The sequence below is a fragment of the Crinia signifera genome, chromosome 12 (assembly GCF_055691185.1).
Source record: "Crinia signifera chromosome 12, ASM5569118v1, whole genome shotgun sequence".
NCBI classification, from domain to species: Eukaryota; Metazoa; Chordata; class Amphibia; order Anura; family Myobatrachidae; genus Crinia; species Crinia signifera.
The window spans coordinates 35090325-35104160 of record NC_139228.1 but is presented as its reverse complement, the minus strand read 5'-3'; the positions used below and the strand labels follow the sequence as shown (position 1 = coordinate 35104160).

Here is a 13836-nt window from a genome sequence, read left to right as displayed (position 1 = left end):
TTACGTCTGATAATTGCACTATGAAGCGCCCGTTTTTTGTGTTGTAGATATATATATATATATATATATATATATATATATACACACACACATACATACACACACACACACACACAGTATCTAAATACATTATATATATTTACCTCGGATAACACATCTAAGGTCACAGTTGAGGGACGGACATCAATTACATGGTTTTCACCTTCAGTTTCCACTGAACTGTCTCCTTTGCTGACAACTGACGCTTTGTCTGCTACCTAACAAGTTTTATAAAGAGTTATTTAGCACACATGTTAATTAGCCTTGTGTGCCTCCTTGTGAGGTGTAGCACAATACCTGCAGCCAGGCCTGAGAACAACAGTTACATAAACATCAATCACATGCAACAAAAATTTCTTCTCCATATTTGTATAATAACCAGGTTGTCAGAAGAAGCACATAAGGCGTGTTACATGACCTGTCTGAGGAAATTGTTTGCATTAGAGATGACATAACTTGGCCATTAGCTTTTTTGATCCTTGTAGATGCTCTAAATTATTTTACTTCATACTGCTTGTGCCACAAGTAAGTGGGGATGGACAAAAGAACAATTAACCAGGAGGAGTTTAATAACAATACATTTTTATTTTTAAATATCAGAAATCCTGTCAAATATATCTACTGTATGTGTCATTAATATAATCATTTCTATAAAGATGTTGAAGGGTTTAAGTGTTAAGTACATTATAAAACATACTGCAATTTTTGGGGGATTTGTAATAGTGTTTTGTACCTAATTATGTGCATTGAGTACCAGCACTCAGCGGAGGTGGCCATTTTGTAGGCTGAATGAATGTTCATGGAGATGTAGATTATTGTTACACAACCTCTAAAAAGTAAAAGTGGAGGTGTTCTTCATTCTAAACAATCAAATTGTGGGCCAGATTCTCTAAGCTTCAAAAGTGATAAAATAGAGTGTGATAAACAGCCAGCCAATCAGCTCCTGCCTGACATTTTTTTCAAACACAGTCTGTGACATGGCAGGTAGGAGCTGATTGGCTGACTGTTTATCACTCTCCATTTTATCACTTTTGAAGCTTATAGAATCTGGCCCTATGTCTGTCATTATCTAGACTGTAGTAGATAAAAAGATATCTTATTGTATATATCTATATATATTGGTTGCTATGGGCAGAGTCTTTAATCTTTTCAATACGAGAAAATGACTAATCACACAAGTGAGTAAATCCATTGAGAAGTTTATACAAATTACTTTGTTTGAATTTTAATATATATGAACTTTTATTGGACGGGCTCGTTCTTTTATTCCGTTTTCTATCTTTTGTATTCTTAATTTTATATACTGTACAGTTACTCAGAACTAAAACACTTACAATTTATTTCCAATAACAACATTATGTACACCAGGGACACATTTCTACACTATATCCATGATGTGTACAGAGCATTCCATAACCATCTGGGATATAGAACAATTACTGGTACCTAGTAATTAAGATACAGTTTTAATCGGTGTCAAAGCGGCTTAAAAGTGACACAGTCCTCACATCGCCAACTGGGCCCTAGTTATTGCCGGTCTTCCCTCTGCTGGTACTTCTCCAAGCGCAAGCAATCTATGTATGCTTTTAGCATGACCCAGGTTGGATGACCCGGGTCATACCATTCATAGAACAGGCTACCCAGGTTGTTATATAGGTGTGGTGTATAAGGGTATAGGTGTGTTACAACACTCTACAAAACACAGGCATTACAAATCACCCGTATGCAAAATATGACTGCCTAAAACCTACTGTACTTTCGTTTAATGACTAGCTAATGTCGGCCCCAACATGACCCATTCCACCAGGTAGAAAATGCTAAATTCCTGGATTTCCTTGGCAGTGGCCGTAGCAGAGATTGGGCTTACACACACATACAGTATACAGGACAAGTTCAGGACATGGGAACCACTGGGTTAGTGTAACTGAGCTCCAGATAATAATTCAACTTGTTCAAAACATTTCAGTGTGCACCCTAAAGGCACCCACACACTAGAACGATTTTTTGGCCGATCGTCCGATTTTTATCGATAATCGGCAATAATAGGCCGATTATTGCCGATTATCGGTAAAAATCGTCCGATACATCAGACGATTGGTCGGAAATCGGACAAAAAATCATTCCAGTGTGTGGGGGCCTTAACCCTTCAGTGTTCATCTAGGGATGTTGCCTTGCTTACAGTGCCACAGAGCTCACATTATATAAGAAAAATGATAGAGGCTATTTCAATAAACTACTTATTTAGATCTGTATGTCCACGTTGCTCACCTCAGCAGTCAGGGTGGATTCCTCAGTCTCCTCAGCCAATGAAGGCATGAAGTAAGAGTCCATCCACCTCACCTAAAGACATGAAAAGTCTTGGTCAGTCCAATTTATTTAATTACTAATAGCTTATCTACCATTCTAAAATAAATAAACAATGCATCAAAGCTATGTTTAGCTAATTTACTTGACAACAAGCTTGATACACAATCAGTTAAAGCAATATTTACCGCGACTGCACCGTTCCGAGTGTAAACGCACAAGTTAACTACTTCCAATTATAACCAAAGCCTCATCACAAAGCACTCACCCGCTTCACTGACTGCAGCGCATCCCCGCCTCAGTGACACATATACACATTTCTGACAGATAAAAAATGAAACTTTTTCTCTTACAGGCCAGGATGCAATAAAACTCACCTGTGCATCACGCCACACATCGCATATTTACATATAAACAGATGTAGATAGTTCCTTTAGTTGCACTCTTACCACGTGGACTAATTAGTGGTCAGGGTACAGTCCTTCTCAAGTTCCTTTTTCTTGCACTTTGAAAGAGCAAGAAAAAGGAACTTGAGAAGGACTGTACCCTGACCACTAATTAGTCCATGTGGTAAGAGCGCAACTAAATGAACTATCTACATCTGTTTATTTGTATTCAAGATCAAAGCGGTTTGGCGACCTCTTTCCAGATAGTTATCTAGGTACAGTAGCTGCTCTGAGCACTGTTGTATTCTGTCATTTTTTTCTGTTTATCGTGATGTGCTCCGGTGCCTGTACTTCCGGGTCTGCGGCCCCTGACTCGGCCGGAAGGATCGGTGTTGGATCCCTTCACAGAGATGTCGTGGAGAGTTACCCTCTTCAACGCTGTACCACCGGAGAGGTTTTAGTGCATTCAGAAATGTGTTAAAAAAAAACCTGAAAACTGTGTTTTTACCACATTTCTTCTTTAGTGCAACCCCTGCACAGTGGTAAATAATTAAAATTAAATAGTTTAACTATTTTTTCCTCCTGTTCTAGATTTGTTTCACTCTATTTCATTACAACGGGGCCTCATTTTATAAGATAGACATACCACACTCTTGCTTGGTTGAACACTCAACACTGGGAACACCAAGGCGTGCAGCTATCAGAGTAACCACACAGTGCTAGATCTATATAAATATTAACGTGAAAAATAAAAATCATCCCGATATTCTCTCACTCTCATGGCTTTCGGACGTCAAAGAATTTTAACCCCTTCCTGACAGAGCCAGTTTTTGCGTTCCTGACAGAGCCCTTTTTTTCAAATCTGACATGTATCACTTAAGTGGGGATAACTTTTTTTTGCTTTTACTTATCCCAGTGATTTTGAGATTGTTTTTTCATGACACATTGTACTTCAAATTAGTGGTAAATTTGGGTCGATACAGTCTGTGTTTTTTTGTGAAAAATACCAAAATGTCGTAAAAAAATGGAAAATTTAGCAATTTGCAAAATGTTAAATTTTCTGCTTGTGAGACAAATAATCATACCACTCAAAATAGTTAATAACTAACATAGACCATATGTCTTCTTTATGTTTCCATCATTATTTCAACTTCCTTTTAATTTTTTTGGACACTAGGAGGCTTACAATATGAATAGCAAATTCTCAAATTTTCAAGAAAATTTCAAACACTGATTTTTTTAGGGACCAGTTCAGTTCTGATGTGACTTTGAGGGACTTGTATGTGACACCCCCATAAATGATACCATTTCAAAAACTGCACCCCTCACAGTATTCAAAACAGCATTTTGGAAGTTTGTTAACCCTTTAGGTGTTTCACAGGAATTAAAACAAAGTGTAGGTGAAATTTCAAAATTTCATTTTTTTTGCAGATTTGCAATTTTAATACATTTTTCTAAGGAACACAGTACATTTTACTAGAGAAATGTGACTAAAAATTTATTCCCCCAATTCTTTTGTTTTCATAAATATCCTATATGTGGCCCTAGTGTGCACGTTGACCAAACCACAGGCTTCATAATAGAAGGAGCACCTACTTGATTTTGGAGCCTCCTTTTTATGAGATTATTTTTTAGGCACCATGTAGGTTTCTAGGCACCATAAGATGCTAAAATTTAGGAACCCCCCCACAAGTGACCCCATTTTGCAAACTACAGAAGGTATGACAGAAGGTATGAAGGAGAAAAAGCACCCCAAAATCTGTGCCCCAATTTCTCCCGAGTACGGCAATGCCTCACATGTGACCAAAAAATACCATTTGGGTGCATGGCAGGACTCAGAAGGGAAGGAGTGATTTTTGGATTTTGCAGCTCAGATTCTGGTGGAATTTTGGTGGGTGCTATGTCGCATTAGCAAGACCCACCAAGCACCAATACAGTGGAACCCCCCCACAAGTGACCCCATTTTGCAAACTACACCCCTCAGGGAATTCATCTAGGGGTATAGTGTACATTTCAAACCCCCAGGGGTTTCACCAATTTTGATACAACTGGGCAGTAAAAATGAAAAATTACATTTTTTTACACAAAAATGCAGTTCTGGCTCAAAATTTTTCATTTTCAGAAGGTATGAAGGAGAAAAAGCACCCCAAAATCTGTGCCCCAATTTCTCCCGAGTATGGCAATGCCTCATATGTGACCAAAAAATACCAGTTGGGTGCATGGCAGGACTCAGAAGGGAAGGAGTGATTTTTGGTGGTGGAATGTTGGTGGGTGCTATGTCGCATTAGCAAGACCCCCAAAGCACCAATACAGTGGAACCCCCCCACAAGTGACCCCATTTTGCAAACTACACCCCTCAGGGAATTCATCTAGGGGTATAGTGTACATTTCAAACCCCCAGGGGTTTCACCAATTTTGATACAACTGGGCAGTGAAAATGAAAAATTACATTTTTTTACACAAAAATGCAGTTCTGGCTCAAAATTTTTCATTTTCAGAAGGTATGAAGGAGAAAAAGCACCCCAAAATCTGTGCCCCAATTTCTCCCGAGTACGGCAATGCCTCACATGTGACCAAAAAATACCATTTGGGTGCATGGCAGGACTCAGAAGGGAAGGAGTGATTTTTGGATTTTGCAGCTCAGATTCTGGTGGAATTTTGGTGGGTGCTATGTCGCATTAGCAAGACCCCCCAAGCACCAATACAGTGGAACCCCCCCACAAGTGACCCCATTTTGCAAACTACACCCCTCAGGGAATTCATCTAGGGGTATAGTGTACATTTCAAACCCCCAGGGGTTTCACCAATTTTGATACAACTGGGCTGTGCAAATGCAAAATTACATTTTTTACACAAAAATGCAGTTCTGGCTCAAAATTTTTCATTTTCACAAGGAATGAAGGAGACAAAGCACCCCAAAATCTGTGCCCCAATTTCTCCCGAGTACGGCAATGCCTCACATGTGACCAAAAAATACCATTTGGGTGCATGGCAGGACTCAGAAAGGAAGGAGTGATTTTTGGATTTTGCAGCTCAGATTCTGGTGGAATGTTGGTGGGTGCTATGTTGCATTAGCAAGACCCCCCAAGCACCAATACAGTGGAACCCCCCCACAAGTGACCCCATTTTGCAAACTACACCCCTCAGGGAATTCATCTAGGGGTATAGTGTACATTTCAAACCCCCAGGGGTTTCACCAATTTTGATACAACTGGGCAGTAAAAATGAAAAATTACATTTTTTTACACAAAAATGCAGTTCTGGCTCAAAATTTTTCATTTTCAGAAGGTATGAAGGAAAAAAGCACCCCAAAATCTGTGCCCCAATTTCTCCCGAGTATGGCAATGCCTCATATGTGACCAAAAAATACCAGTTGGGTGCATGGCAGGACTCAGAAGGGAAGGAGTGATTTTTGGTGGTGGAATGTTGGTGGGTGCTATGTCGCATTAGCAAGACCCCCAAAGCACCAATACAGTGGAACCCCCCCACAAGTGACCCCATTTTGCAAACTACACCCCTCAGGGAATTCATCTAGGGGTATAGTGTACATTTCAAACCCCCAGGGGTTTCACCAATTTTGATACAACTGGGCAGTGAAAATGAAAAATTACATTTTTTTACACAAAAATGCAGTTCTGGCTCAAAATTTTTCATTTTCAGAAGGTATGAAGGAGAAAAAGCACCCCAAAATCTGTGCCCCAATTTCTCCCGAGTACGGCAATGCCTCATGTGTGACCAAAAAGTGGCAGGACTCAGAAGGGAAGGAGTGATATTTGGATTTTGCAGCACAAATTCTGGTGGAATGTTGGTGGGTGCTATGTCGCATTAGCAAGACCCCCAAAGCACCAATACAGTGGAACCCCCCCACAAGTGACCCCATTTTGCAAACTACACCCCTCAGGGAATTCATCTAGGGGTATAGTGTACATTTCAAACCCCCAGGGGTTTCACCAATTTTGATACAACTGGGCAGTGAAAATGAAAAATTAAATTTTTTTACACAAAAATGCAGTTCTGGCTCAAAATTTTTCATTTTCAGAAGGTATGAAGGAGAAAAAGCACCCCAAAATCTGTGCCCCAATTTCTCCCGAGTACGGCAATGCCTCACATGTGACCGAAAAATACCAGTTGGGTGCATGGCAGGACTCAGAAGGGAAGGAGTGATTTTTGGATTTTGCGGCTCAGATTCTGGTGGAATGAATGGTGGGTGCTATGTGGCATTAGCAAGACCCCCGAAGCACGGTGAAATTATGAACCTAATAATCCATAGATGTGTGGTATATTTTAAAACACTCCTTTATACATAGGCCGGGTTTGTCGGGGCAAGTGTCACACTGGAAAATAGTTTGCTTTCTTATTCCCTTTTTATAGCAAACTTTGCACCTTTTTTGTGTCCTGCCCTTTTTTCCAGTGGAGGGGATTTCATCAGGAAAATGCTGCCCTGGTACAATACGGGGGCCAGTACTAGAAGTACTGGGGCCCTCTGCCTGCTGGTTCCCAAATATTAGGCCCTTTATGACTTCCTCTTGAAAGTGCATAAATGTCCCCCTCTGGCCGGTAGAACGGAATAGCACGTAAGCGTTATACAGTGCCATCTGGATGATATACACGGCCAGCTTCTTGTACCAGATTTTTGTTTTCCGCAGGGCACTGTACGGCTTCAGTACCTGATCTGAAAGATCCACTCCGCCCATGTACTTATTGTAATCCAGGATACAATTAGGTTTGGAGGTGTGGGTACTGGTACCTCGTACAGGGACGGAGGTGGTACTGTCTCCGTGAATTGTTGTCAGTATAAGGACATCCCTCTTGTCCTTATATTTGACCAACAACATATTTTCGGTGCATATTCCCCTGCTTTCACCCCTTCTCATTACTTGGGCAATGTGCGTTTTTGGGAGGCCTCTTTGGTTCTTGCGCACAGTACCGCAAGCTGCTGTACCTCTTGAACCAAGGGCCTTAAACAGGGGGATGCTGGTGTAAAAGTTATCCACATAGAGGTGATAACCTTTATCCAGGAAGGGGTGCACTAAATCCCAGACAATTTTTCCACTAACACCTACGAGGGAGGGGGGGCATTCTGGCGGTTCAATTCTTGAATCCTTCCCTTCATATACCCTAAACCTGTGGGTGTACCCTGAGGTGCTTTCACACAGCTTATACATTTTTATGCCATACCTTGCCCTCTTACTGGGAAGGTACTGGCGGAATTTAACCCTTCCTTTAAAATGTATAAGGGACTCGTCAATACAAATAAATTTTTCAGGGATGTACATCTCTGCAAATTTGGCACTGAAATGATCAATGACCGGCCTGACTTTGAATAGCCGGTCAAAGGTGGGATCATCTCTGGGAGGGCACTGTGCATTATCGTTGTAATGCAAAAATTTAAGGATAGTCTCAAATCGAGCCCGGGGCATGGCCATACGGTAAAATGGGGTGCTGTACAGAACATCTGTACTCCAATATTGCCTAATTTCTGGCTTTTTTACTATGCCCATATGAAACACCAGACCCCAAAACGTCATCATCTCTACTGCATCTACAGGGGTCCACCTAGCAAATGATGACGTGGGGTTTTGAGCAATAAACTGCTGGGCATATAAATTACTTTGGTCCACCATTAAATTTATAAAATCATCAGAGAAAAATAATTTGAAAAAGTCAATTTCTCTGAGACCTGTGGAATCAAATTGGATTCCTGGCATGGCCAAAAACTCAGGAACCTGGGGCTCAAAATTGTCTGGTGGTGGGGTCCATACGAGATCAATTATTGGGGGGGTCTCAGCTGCTCTACGGGGGCGTCTTTGAGGGGGTCCCTCATCACCAGAGGAGCTTAAGACAAATCCTTCAAATTCCCCGCTTGCATCACTGGCTGTGTCAGAGTCAGAGGCAAGCATGGCATATGCCTCCTCCGCTGAATACATTCTTCTGGATGACTGGGATGACATTTGGGATGACATTTGGGATGACATTTGGGATGCCATTTTTATTTTTGTGTTACTGGTAGTGAAATGTTTCAACACGTGTATAGTGTAGGGGGGGGTACAAACTTTATTTCAACCCGGGGGGTATGTAGTGTGTAGTGTGTATGTAGTGCAGAAAAAAAAAAAAATACTTTATACAGGAATTTGATCCCAATAATAAAAAAAAAAATTGAAGGGGTTAAAAAAAAAAAAAAAAGGTCCTGCGCCAAAAATTGAGCACAGATGTTGGTCAGTAACGTCCGTCACTGAACAGCGCTCAAAGGCAACAGGAATTTGATCAAAAAAAAAAAAAAATAGATCAACCCTGTGCCGAAAAAGCTGATCAGTGATGTACGTCACTGATCAGCGCACAGTGGCCACAGGACACCCACAAAATCACAGTGTGTGTAAAAAAAAAATTAAAAAAAGACCCCACAGCACTCTCAAAAAAAAAAAAGGTGATCAGTGATGCGACACTGATTACCAGTGAGGGGCAGCAGGTGCACAACCTTTGGTGCAACTGACAGTGCAACTGGCAGCAACTGACAGGTATATATATAAAAAAAAAAAACCCTGCGCCCCCAAAAAGTTGCTGATCAGCACAGATATACTGATCAGCACAAAAGGGGGGGTAGCAGACACAAAATATACACTCTCTATCACTCTCTGTCACTATCTCTCTCTATCTCTCTCTATCTCTCTCTATCTCTCACTATCTCTCTCTATCTCTCTCTATCTCTCACTATCTATCACTATCTATCACTATCTATCACTATCTATCACTCTAGGACACTGCAGCAGCAGCACTGACAGTTATATGTATAAAAAAAAACCTGCACCCCCAAAAAGGGGGGGTAGCAGACACAAAATATACACTCTCTATCACTCTCTGTCACTATCTCTCTCTATCTCTCACTATCTATCACTATCTATCACTATCTATCACTCTATGACACTGCAGCAGCAGCACTGACAGTTATATATATAAAAAAAAAACCTGCACCCCCAAAAAGGGGGGGTAGCAGACACAAATCTCTCTATCTCTCACTATCTCTCACTATCTCTCACTATCTCTCACTATCTATCACTATCTATCACTATCTATCACTATCTATCACTATCTATCACTCTATGACACTGCAGCAGCAGCACTGACAGTTATTTATATATAAAAAAACCCTGCACCCCCAAAAAGGGGGGGTAGCAGACACAAAATATAGCTCTCTCTGTCACTATCTCTCTATCTCTCTCTATCTCTCTCTCTATCTCTCTATCACACTGCAGCAGCAGCAGGAAGTCCCAAGAAGTCAGATCCAGGAAGCGTCCAGCACGCTACAAGCAGTGATCAGGTGATCAGGTAAGGTATTTGCAAGGATCAGGTAAGTATTAGCAAGGATCAGGTCAGTATCACGGCAGATAGGCACGGTGACCGCTCTGCACGCTATTCCAGACCGGAATGGCGTCTGCAGCGCAGTCACCGTTAGTTTAAATGTCGCGCCTTGGCTGTGATTGGCTGTCGGTCCGACGGACCAATCACAGCCTTGGGGGCAGGTGGGGTGAGGGTGGGGTGAGGTGTCATCGTCACCGATGACCCCCTCATGCCCCCTGACGCCCGGCGGTAATTGACACCTGTGTTACCGAGCGTCTGATTCGCTGGTAACACAGGAAACCGCTGTGAATGGCTGTTCACACTGAACAGCCAATCACAGCGATCGCCGACGGGGGGGCGGCATCGCAGCCCCCCCTGGGCATGCAGGGACAGCAGACATCGTCCCTCTGTCACTGCGTCTCTAGACGCAGTGACAGTTTAAAGTCATGACGTACATTTATGCCATGTGTCGGGAAGTACATCCCGGCCATGACGTAAATGTACGTCAAATGTCGGGAAGGGGTTAAGAGAAAATGGAAACAGACACATTTGTGCAGAACTAGATGTAAGGCATTGTTCGGTGTACAAACGTGTGTATATACAACAGCTGCATTCCTGCAGGAACTGAACTTTGCTCATAGCAGTAAGCATTCCCTCTTAATAGTATCTGTAAGATTATACACAAAGAGGGCCAGATGTAGGGCGAGATGTACTAAAGGGAAAATGCGGTAAAACCCCCGTTTTACCGCATTTTCCTATGTACTAAAACCCGTTCGCCACGTCACCGCAGGGCAGGGTATCGCCACCTTTGGGTGGCGATACCCTATAGAAGCCTATGGGCTTCTTTTCGCCGCCCGCCGCGTCGCCGCAACCCCGCCGCCTCGCCGACCCCCCCTTTCCCCCCTCCCTTGGGCTTACCTTCTTGCAGGTCCTCCTGGACCCCGGAAGGTAAGCCCTTCCTCCCCCTAGCAACGCAGCCGGACGTCCTTCCGGCTGCAGGGGGAGGAGGAAGCGCCGGGGACAGCTTGCTTAGCTGTCCCCGGCGTGAAAACTGCAGAAGCCGGCTGGGAGGTGACGGAGACCCCCCGCAGACCACAGTACAGGTATCGCGGGGGGCCTCCGTCACCGCATCGCGATGCCAGCCGCATATGTTAGTACATATGCGGCGGCATCGCGGCGGGGGGGGCGCGAAGGGCGGCGATGTATTTTAATACATCCCGCCCGTAAAGTGATCAAATGTAGAGTGATAAGCGGCCAGCCAATCATCTCCTTCCTGTCATTTTTCAAACCCAGCCTGCTGATTGGCTGGCTGTTTATCACTCTCCATTTTATCACTTTTTGAAGCTTGATACATCTGACCCAGACCGAGGAGAAGAGCTCAGACAAGTCCAAAGTACAGAGCGTTCCTATTCCCTACTGTAACTTTTACTAAATACTTTACTTTTTCTCTTACATTTAGTTATCCCCCTATTATTATTGCCCTCAGATGCAACACATAGATGTTCTAGAACACAGAGAGGTATAATTATATTATTTGTATATTTGCACTTCAGGATAATATCAGCTGCATCTGGATTCAGCACTAATAGTTACAGCACAGTGCAGCTTGACTAGATAAACACATGATTGAAATGCACAGAAGGATGGCAGGAAGGTATCGTAATGCATGACTAAGTTACAAGAGGACATATATAGGCAGGAAGTTACGTTTTTATGCAGATGGTGTGGACACTGGTCTGTGCCCAAATAATGTGGTACAGTGGCTAACAGACTATGGGCCAGATTCACTAAGTTCAAAAGTGATAAAATGGAGAGTGATAAACAGCCAACCAATCAGCTCCCACCTGCCACGTCACAGACTGTGTTTGAAAAATGTCAGACAGGAGCTGACTGGTTGGTTGTTTATCACTCCCCATTTTATCACTTTTGAAGCTTTGTGCATGTGGGCCTATGCCATTTTTCAGCGTACAAGTAATTCAGCCAATAAGAGACAATATCTGTTTATTATTCGGTTTCCCTCTTATTTGCCGACGGGTAAGGATCCACAGTAATAGGTTGTCAGTCAAGAGGTCGATCACTATTGGTCCGCAGTCAAAAAGTCAACACATGCAAAAGATCGACATGGTCAAAAGGTCCCTAGAATTAATCCTAGAATGTCTGTGTGTGCGTGTACATGTGGTAGGGAATATACATTGTAAGCTCCACTGGTGAAGGGACTGATGTGAATGTTCAAATATTCTCTGTGCAGCGCTGAGGAATATGTGTGCGCTATATAAGAAACTGTTAATAAATAAATAAATGAATAAATAAAGGTCGTCAAAACCAATTCGACATGGGCACCGCATAAGTGTACCGCTACATTTGCCATTCTTGCATTCAGGCATGGTGCCTGGCTATGCTCGGAACACTATAAACGCACTGTGCTCAACAGCAAAATTTGCCACATACTACAGATTTCAGTAGCGTCCCTATACTATGTAATGTATTGTACATATACAAAATACAGCAGGTTAAACATTGAAAACAATTTGACAAGTTCAAGCATCTCGACTACATGGCCTGTGAGGGATGTCGTTTACGGACCACAGGGACATGTCACAGGGAAAGATGGAGGGGATTTGGCTGCTTGGCTTTTGGCTGATTTTGTGGGCAACTCTTCCATTCAATCACTGCAGAAAGGCCAATGGATGTGGAGGCACCGACTACTATCTCTGCCAGATTTACACACATAAAAATGATTGTTCTAATACAAAGATTACTGTAGTTTATAGAATAACACAAAGATAATATGTTATCAATATTTTTGTATTAAACTAGTCATTTTATAGTCAAAACTGTTGAGCATACCTCCCAACATGACCCATTCCAGGAGGGAAAAGATGCTTTGTTTCTGGACTGGCAGTTGCAGAGTCGCAAGGGTTACAGCACAGTCCAAAATGCAGATAGGGGAGCCTCACCCACTGCAACCCCAAACACCACAGTCCGGGACTCATTGGCAGGTGTGACTCCCCTATTTGAATTGTGTACAGTGGTGCAGTCCCACCTCTACAACTGCCACTGGCGAGGAAATCCAGGAGCAGAGCATTTTGTCCCTCCTGGAATGGGTCATGTTGGGAGGTATGGTTGAGTATACTGGAGGCTCTGCCTTTGCTGCCTACAATGAATACACAACACTGCATCCAATAGTACAGTGCCATCTGGTAGTCTAACTATAACTGAAACAGGCATAATTTCTATGTAAAAACGTCATTACTGTGCATTTCTTCATACATATTGACTCAGCTAACAAAATGGCTGCCTCCACTGTTTATGCATACACTTATTAGTGGAAGTGTTATTAGATATTGTGTTCAGGGTTTTCAAGTCTAGAAACCAATGTTTACCTCACTACTGACAACATTTACGCCCTCCGTTACTGGAGACAAGATGGCTTCCGAGTCTTCGTCCTGTGGCTCCAGCTGTAAACGCTCCAGCTGTTCAGTCACGGAGCTGCGTTGGGTAAGTAAAACCACTTCCTTCTTCTCATTTAATCCCTCCAGTTGTTTCCTAATTACTTCAGTCTTCTCCTAGAAAGTGTAACAAGGGAGAAAATGATTAACTATGAACTCCATTTATAGAGTTTGCAAAGTTGGCAGTATGGCGCAATTACCCCACCACCTGGTAAACAAGCTCAGCACTAATCTATTCAGAATGATTCACATGGACAGTGCTTTAGCCTGCAGACTGCCAGGTAACTTATCAATTGCGAATGAGAACAATAAAAAAAGGTGGG

General features: G+C 42.6%; 1 protein-coding gene across 6 annotated transcripts in view; it reads right to left on the bottom strand.

The window, feature by feature from the left end:
* Window positions 1-13836, bottom strand: part of SYNE2 (spectrin repeat containing nuclear envelope protein 2) — a 351025-nt gene that overhangs the window by 149173 nt on the left and 188016 nt on the right. For all 6 annotated transcript variants that reach the window (XM_083167027.1, XM_083167022.1, XM_083167024.1 and 3 more), the window contains 3 exons: window positions 13448-13630; window positions 2308-2379; window positions 144-257 (listed from right to left, as the gene is read on the bottom strand). In XM_083167027.1, the coding sequence (XP_083023153.1) occupies window positions 144-257; window positions 2308-2379; window positions 13448-13630 (369 nt within the window). The remainder of the gene's footprint in view (window positions 1-143; window positions 258-2307; window positions 2380-13447; window positions 13631-13836) is intronic.